General features: G+C 54.6%; 1 protein-coding gene across 1 annotated transcript in view; it reads left to right on the forward strand.

Annotated features, from left to right (window-relative positions):
• GLB1L3 (galactosidase beta 1 like 3) overlaps positions 1-6,949 on the forward strand; it is a 43,182-nt gene extending 36,233 nt beyond the window's left edge. The window contains exons 18-23 of the mRNA XM_061122251.1: positions 1,010-1,121; positions 2,216-2,332; positions 2,438-2,496; positions 4,961-5,084; positions 6,169-6,275; positions 6,862-6,949. Coding sequence (XP_060978234.1) covers positions 1,010-1,121; positions 2,216-2,332; positions 2,438-2,496; positions 4,961-5,084; positions 6,169-6,275; positions 6,862-6,949 — 607 coding nt within the window. The remainder of the gene's footprint in view (positions 1-1,009; positions 1,122-2,215; positions 2,333-2,437; positions 2,497-4,960; positions 5,085-6,168; positions 6,276-6,861) is intronic.
• Positions 6,950-7,264: the final 315 nt, after the last annotated feature.

The following is a 7,264-nucleotide window of genomic DNA, read 5'->3' on the forward strand; positions in this document are numbered from 1 at the left end:
CTAACCCTAATCCTGACCCTGGCCCTGACCCTAACCCTGGCCCTGACCCTGACTCTAACCCTAACCCTGACCCTAGCCCTGACTCTAACCCTAAACCTGACCCTGACCCTGACCATGGCCCTGGCCCTGGCCCTGACTCTAGCCCTGACCCTGACCCTGACTCTAACCCTAATCCTGACCCTGGTCCTGACTCTAGCCCTGACCCTGACCCTGACCCTGACCATGGCCCTGGCCCTGGCCCTGGCCCTGACCCTGACCCTGACACTGACCCTGACCCAGGCCCTGACCCTGACTCTAACCTTAACCCTGACCCTGACCCTGGCCCTGGGCCTGTCCTAACTTTGGAGACCAGGGAGCTTGAGGTCCCCAACCCCTCCCTTTGCAGACGAGGGGCCAAGGTTCATGGCCCCAGAGTGAGGTGCTCAGGGTTATCAGGGATCCTGGTTCCAGCAGAGCCCCTGACACAGAACCCCCATCCTGCGGGGGAGGCCCGGGTCAGCCCATCCTGTGGGGGGGTCCGGGTCAGCCCATCCTGTGGGGGGGTCCAGGGTCAGCCCATCCTGCGGGGGAGGCCTGGGGTCAGCTCGTCCTGTGGAGGAGATCAGGGGTCAGCCCGTCTTGTGGGGGAGGTCAGGGGTCAGCCCAGGGTCAACCCGTCCTGTAGAGAAGGCCCAGGGTCAGCATGTCCTGTGGGGGGGCCAGGTCAGCTCATCCTGTTGGGGGGGCCTGGGTCAGCACGTCCTGTGGGAGGCCCGGGGTCAGTCCATCCTGTGGGGGAGGTCGGAGGTCAGCCTGTCCTGTGGAGAGGTCAGGGGTCAGCCCGTCCTGTGGGGGTCCCAGGGTCAGCCCATCCTGTGGGGGAGGTCAGGGGTCAGCCTGTCCTGTGGGGAGGTCAGGGGTCAGCCCGTCCTATGGGGGTCCCAGGGTCAGCCCGTCCTGTGGGGGCTCGGGGTCAGCGTGAGCCTTGGCACTGGGAAAGGCTTTCCTGCTCCTCATGTGTGGCCCCCAGGCTCCGCTCTGCACCCTGGAGGCCTCTCGGGGGCCCCTCCTCAAGCCCTGCCTTCCACCTGGGCACGCTGATGGCTGGCTCTTCCCCGCAGGATACCTTCCTCCAGTTGCCCGTGAGTGAGCGCCCTGCTACGCATGCCTGTCCTCGCGGGGTCTGGAAGGGAGGCCCCCGCGTTCTTTCCCTTCCTCACTTTAACCAAGGTTTCCAACAGGTTTCAGTCCTCCTAACTTTTCATTGTTTAAGAAATAATACATCAAAGCACAGTGGAAAAGTTCAAATAATAATATGTAGACAGCAAAGGGTGTGGGTTCTCTCCCCACCCCCCCAACTCCTCTCTACTTCCCAGAATTAGGCGTGGCCAACGGTTTCATGTGTGGTTTCATGAGTAACTGTGCTTGGACACACACATGTCACCTTTTTACACTAATGGCATTGTTCCATAAAGTGTATTCTCCAATTTGCCTCCTTTCCTCGGATATTATTTTTTACCTAGTATATCTTCTATATGTAAATACCTGCATAGTATAAAGCACAAAATATGAATGTACAGATCAATAAATTATCACAATCAGTAAATTATCAGTAAATTATCACAATAGTGAACACCATAAAATTACCATTGAGATAGAAAATGAAACATTGTCAACTCCCCTCCCAGTGCGCACCTCCCCTAACAGGTCCCAATGCAGACAGCAGACTAGTTAATGAGGTTCCCTGAGACTGAGCTTTCCCGGATGAAACCTGGGTGTGTGCGAGGTGAGAGAGCTCCGCTCCGCTTCCCGCCTTCCCTTCCTGGGTGAGCAGGCGCCTCTAGGGGAACACTGTTTCCATGTCTTCCCCCAGGTGTTGGTCCTGGAATTCTTCCTTGGATCACAAGCAGATTAAAACCACATAGCTTTTATGGTTGTTGTCAACAGCAGTGTTCACCCCTAGTACCTCGTACTTGTTTCTGGAAGCAGAAGCCCTGCTGTTTGAAAACAGACAGCACCGCCTGTCACAGGTTGGGAGTCTCGGCTGCCCCCGGGTGGCGGGGGCTCTGTGCCCCCTCTGGGCTCCTCTCCTCACTCCATGCCCGGGAGTCCTGGGCTGCCCCCGGGTGGCGGGCGCTCTGTGCCCCCCCAGGCTCCCCTCCTCACTCCATACCTGGGAGTCTTGGCTGTACCGTGCAGTGACTGTTCCCAGATCTCCAGCCTGCTTCCCTTGCAGGGCTGGAAGCACGGGTGTGTGTTCATCAATGGCCGTAACCTTGGGCGGTACTGGAATATTGGGCCTCAGGAAGCGCTTTACCTGCCTGGCTCCTGGCTCCAGCCTGGCACCAATGAGGTGGGTGGCCCCAGCCCCCCTTTAGGGCTCAGACCCGCCCTCACCCCAGGCCTGCTCATCCTGCGGGGCTCACCCTTTCTTCCGCCACCCTGCCTGTCCTTCCAGATCGTCCTGTTCGAGAAGGAGAAGAGCAGCTCAGATATCTACAGCACAGACACCCGCAGGTGGGTGGTACCGGGTCCAGACAGCCTTCTTCACTGACCGAGTCCGTCCTCAGGTGCACTTTCAGGCCGAAGATTATATCCGTAATATCACACAGCATTGCCTACAGTAGCAGGAATTGAAAATATCCTAAAAATCAACAGGGAAATCGTTATGTTTATTATAGTAAATTCATGTGATGCTGATTTCAGCCTTTAAAGAGTCTCCAAAACCTTCAGTGAAAGATTTGCCAGTTAGACGCTCAACCTGCAGCATGTTTTAGTCTCTGCTCAAAAGTGCTTCTGGGGCAGATATGAGTAAAATGAACGCGCTTTATTTCTGCTGGGAGATACTCAGCTGGGAGATACTCAGCTGGGAGAAACGGACCTGTCTTTGGCCGAAGAGAGGGTGAAGAGAGAGCGTATTGTATGTTCTGTCTGGAGACTCCTGGTGTGTGTGTGTGTGCGTGTGTGTGTGCATGTGTGTGTATCTGTGTGTGTATGCAAATGTGCATATCTCTGTGTGTGCATGTATGCATGCACTTGTGTGTGTATGGGTCTGTGTGCATTTGTGTATGTCTGTGTGTGCATGTGCATGCATTTGTGTGTGTGTATGTGTGTGTGCATGTGTGTGTATCTCTGTGTGTGTGCATGTATGCATGCATTTGTGTGTGTACGTGTGTATCTGTGTGTGTGTAGTTGCGGGGGTACAGGGGCAGTGAGCAATGTCTTCAGGCTTTTCCCTCCCGTCTGTGTGTCTCCGTGGTGGTCTGCTGGGTCATCCAGTCAGAGAAGGAACAACAGTGTGATTGTTGGCTGTGACACGCGTGAGACAGCAGGGCCTGGCATGGAGCATCTGTCATGACTCCTGAGCCGTCTTTGTGTAGTCAAAGCTCTTACTGGTCGAGGACAGATATTGGTGAGAGAAGCCCCGCGGTCGTGAATACTGCAACCAGCTCTCTCAAATGGCAGCACTGGGAGGCAGTCCCTTACAGCCCTCCCTCCGTGTCTGAGGGTACTGATTCCAGGACCCCCGACGGTGCTCAAGTCCCTTACAAAACTCGGTGAGCAGACCATCTGCATATGACGCACACACATCCTTCCCTGTACCGCACTTCAAATCCTCTCTAGATTACCTGTAATACCTAATACAATGTAAATGCTACGTGAATAGTTACTGGCCCGTGATAAATTTAACTTTTGCTTTTGGGAATTTTCTGGAATTGTTTTCCCGAGTAGGTTTCGATTCTCGGTTGGTTGAGCCGTGGATGTGTTACCTGTGGATGTGGAGGACCAACTGTGCTTATAATCCAAATACAGCACCTGGCTTGAACTCAAAGCAGCGCACCAAAAACAGACTTATCACTTCGTTATGTTGTGTAGAGGTTTCAAGAAGTTTAGCAAGTAATCTGGTGTCCAGAGGGAAGAAGGAACCATCCTGTTTGGCAGGAGGAGAAAGTGAGACTGCCTTCTACTCCACTGTTGGGAATGGCTGGCTCGACGAAGGAGAATTCTACCATGAACCATACAACTCCTACAAAGGACCTTATTATTGTCTGGGGCTTTAGACTCAAATTCATGGAGTCTGTGGAGAAAACCAGAAATCAGAACCATCAGATCACAAGAAAATATTATACCTCAGATATGATGTATACATCATTTCTAAACATGAGAACTATGCCCAGATGGAAAAACTAAGGCTCAAGGAGATGTGTCTTTTTTTGATGACTATTGTGTTTTTGGTTCACTCTTCTTTTGCTTTCCTATCTCTGCTCTAATTATTTTCTATTGTTTTAAATTGTGTATCTAAATGAGGTGATATGGGTTTACTAAATTTACTGTGATCATCGTTTCGTGACGTATGTAAGTCAGATCATTATGGCGCACACCTTGAATGTATGCCATGCTGATGTCAATTCTGTCTCAATAAAACGAGGAGGAAGAAAAGATGCAAGAGCCCATTTCCTTCCAGAACCGCAGTGGTGCCGGGATGGAGGCAAGTATGTCTCATCCACCGGTGCATTCTCAGCCTCCAACACAGAGCACCAGCTCAGTACAGCGTCCGGAGCAATCTGACCACATCTGTCAGGGGTAAAGGATGTGAAGCGTTTCAGGGGAGGGTCGCAACTGAGGGTCACTCAGTCTTGGTATATTCTGAGAGTTGCAAATAACCTGTCACACCCGGGTCTCCCTCATTGCAGGCAGATGCTTTTACCCTCTGAGCCATAGTCCAGGAGGGTGAGAGTGTATGAAAGTTCTTAATAATTGTTTTTGTAGATGATATTGATAGTTTTCGTAGGAATCTTTAACCATTGCTTTATTTTACTTCAACTAATGCAGTTTTAATGTTTCACTTTGTGGCGTCTCCCACACGCATGCCTACATCTGAAAGCGAATGATCAGATACTCAGGACAGACTCAGAGGGCGCAGCTGGTGCTCACCGCCGACAGCTCACACGGCTTGTATCTGCAATCGCTCTGCCACCAGGCAGGCGCGCTGCTGTGCATGGCCCCGCCTGCTCACCCTGGAGCTCGCCTTCCCCAGCCCTGGCCCACCCACGACACCCCCTCAGGACGTGGCTGCAGAGATGCACCACATCCATTCTGCTTCGGTGCTTTCCGTCTCTTTGATCACGATCGCATATCTGTGTCCAGTCTGCGATTTCCTTCTCCCACCCGAAGTGGAGATGAAAACTGGTCTGTATCCTTGACTCAGGGTCACAAGCCACAGCTGCTTTCCCATTTCTCTCTTCCTCTTGCAGCAGATATCCTTGAAGGAGGCTTGTCTGCTTCGGCCCGAGGCCCCTCGTCCTCCCTAGCCCGTTCCGCTGCCCCAGCCTCTCCACACCTCCCTGCATCACAGTTGCCAGAGTCCTCGGTGGACCAAACCCTCCGCAGGCCAAGCAGCTGGCCCGGGCTGGGCTTCTGGGCCTCTGGACAGGCCGACCCTCCCAGTCTCCTCCATTCCAGGGACGGCAACCCTGTTTCCTCCTCTTTCTCAGGCCCAGCATGACGAAGTCATTCTCGAATCCTCCTTATTTTTTCTCCCCACAAACGATCCAGGAATCAAAGACTCCTCCCCGTGCCAGGCTGCCACTGTCTCAGCACACGGACGTCTGCAGTAGCCTCCGGTCGGTCCCCTTTCTTGTACTGCTGCCCACTCCTGGCATCCAGATGACCTTAGGAAACACAGTGGATGCCACGCCCAGAGCCTGCCCTGGCTCCTTGGTTCATCGAGTCAGAGCTCTGCAATGGAAGGCCTGCCTGAGCGGTCTTGGTTCCCCTGGCCTCCTCCCTGCAGGCCTGCCCGGCTCCTGACCTCCCTGCAGGCCTGGACCCTGGGGCATTGCCCCCCGGAGCCCTCTCTGCTTGGCCGGCCCCTCCTCAGCCCCGCACACAGGTGATGACTCAGGGCTTTGCTCGGCAACGCCCTCTCGGTGAGGCCTCCTCTGTACATGGCACCCCCGACACCCCCTTCTCTCGTCCGCTTCCTTCATGCTGTGGAATTGGGACATGGGCCTTTTGTGGAGTTTGTACCTGGACCAACACCTGGAGCGACAGGTACAAAGGCACGGCGGTACAGCACGAAAGATGACTGGGAGCGGTTGGAGCAAATCATCCACGAGACACAGAAAGGCCACAATGCAGCTGCCGCTTCTGAGGTGCCGGGCGCGATAGCGGGGTCCCTGCACACAGCACCACGGAGGGGAGCGCCTGCTCCCCACGCCCAGCCCCACCCTGGACCAGCCCCCCGGGAGGAGCCCCCTACTGCTCTGGCTCCCTGAGCTGCAGCAGGGGGCCCGGTGGGCTCCCCTGAGCCCTCCTCTGGCCTCTGGCCCACCCGCAGGTTAAGAAGCCCAGGGTCGGTGTCGCCTTGAACACAGAGGACTGATTGGTTTGTGCATTTTTGCTGTTCCGCTTCCTCAGCCGGGGCAGACGTCTCCGAGAGAGGGGCCACTGAAGCCTCCCCAGCACCCGAAACAGTGCTCCGCACACAGCGAACCCAAACGCTGTTGATCCTGTCTGGATGAATGAACGCTGTTGAGTCAGATCTTGCTTTTCAGTCGCCCAGAGGCTGAGCTGCAAAGTGGCCTTTGGGAACCGCCCAGGCCAGCGCTGGAGCCGGTGCACCCCCGGCAAACACACAGGCCCCCAGCACCCCGGATGTGCCTTTCTGGGGAAGCCTTGACTGACCGTCCCAACTCGGACCCATTTTCCTTTCTCGTTTCCTGAGGACAAGGATTTTATTCTTTTTTTAAAAAAAATTTTAATCGAAGGCTCATTGCTTTACAGAATTGTGCTGGTTTCTGCCAAACAGCAACATGAATCAGCTGCAGGTATATACATGCCCCCTCGCGGACAGCGGTTTTCCGCGTTCTTTTCATCCAGGGCTGAGATGATGCTCACTTACTCCCAGGCGGTCCCCCTGTGCTCCCACCGGCTCACGGTTTCTTGGCTCCAGACTCTGGCAGCTTGACATGGAAACTGGGCTCCTGGTCCTCTCCTCACCTCTCGTCCACCCTTGTCTCCACGGCGGGTAGCGGGAGAGTCCTGGGAGGGAAGGAGGTCGGCAGTACCTCGTTCTTTAAGGACCACTTGTTTCGTTCTGTTTTCTGCACACTGGCATGGGGAAGTTGGCCTGTGCAGGTTACCGTTGCGGGTATTAGGTACGATCTGCACACACACCACTGTTTACAGCCCCATTGGCCGGGTCACTGAACTGTAGCCTCCCTGCCCAGTGATGTGAGAATTCCATGCTCTGCTCAGGGTCACGAGCAATCAAGCATTCTGC

Source organism: Dama dama, chromosome 1, assembly GCF_033118175.1.
Source record: "Dama dama isolate Ldn47 chromosome 1, ASM3311817v1, whole genome shotgun sequence".
Taxonomy (NCBI): Eukaryota; Metazoa; Chordata; class Mammalia; order Artiodactyla; family Cervidae; genus Dama; species Dama dama.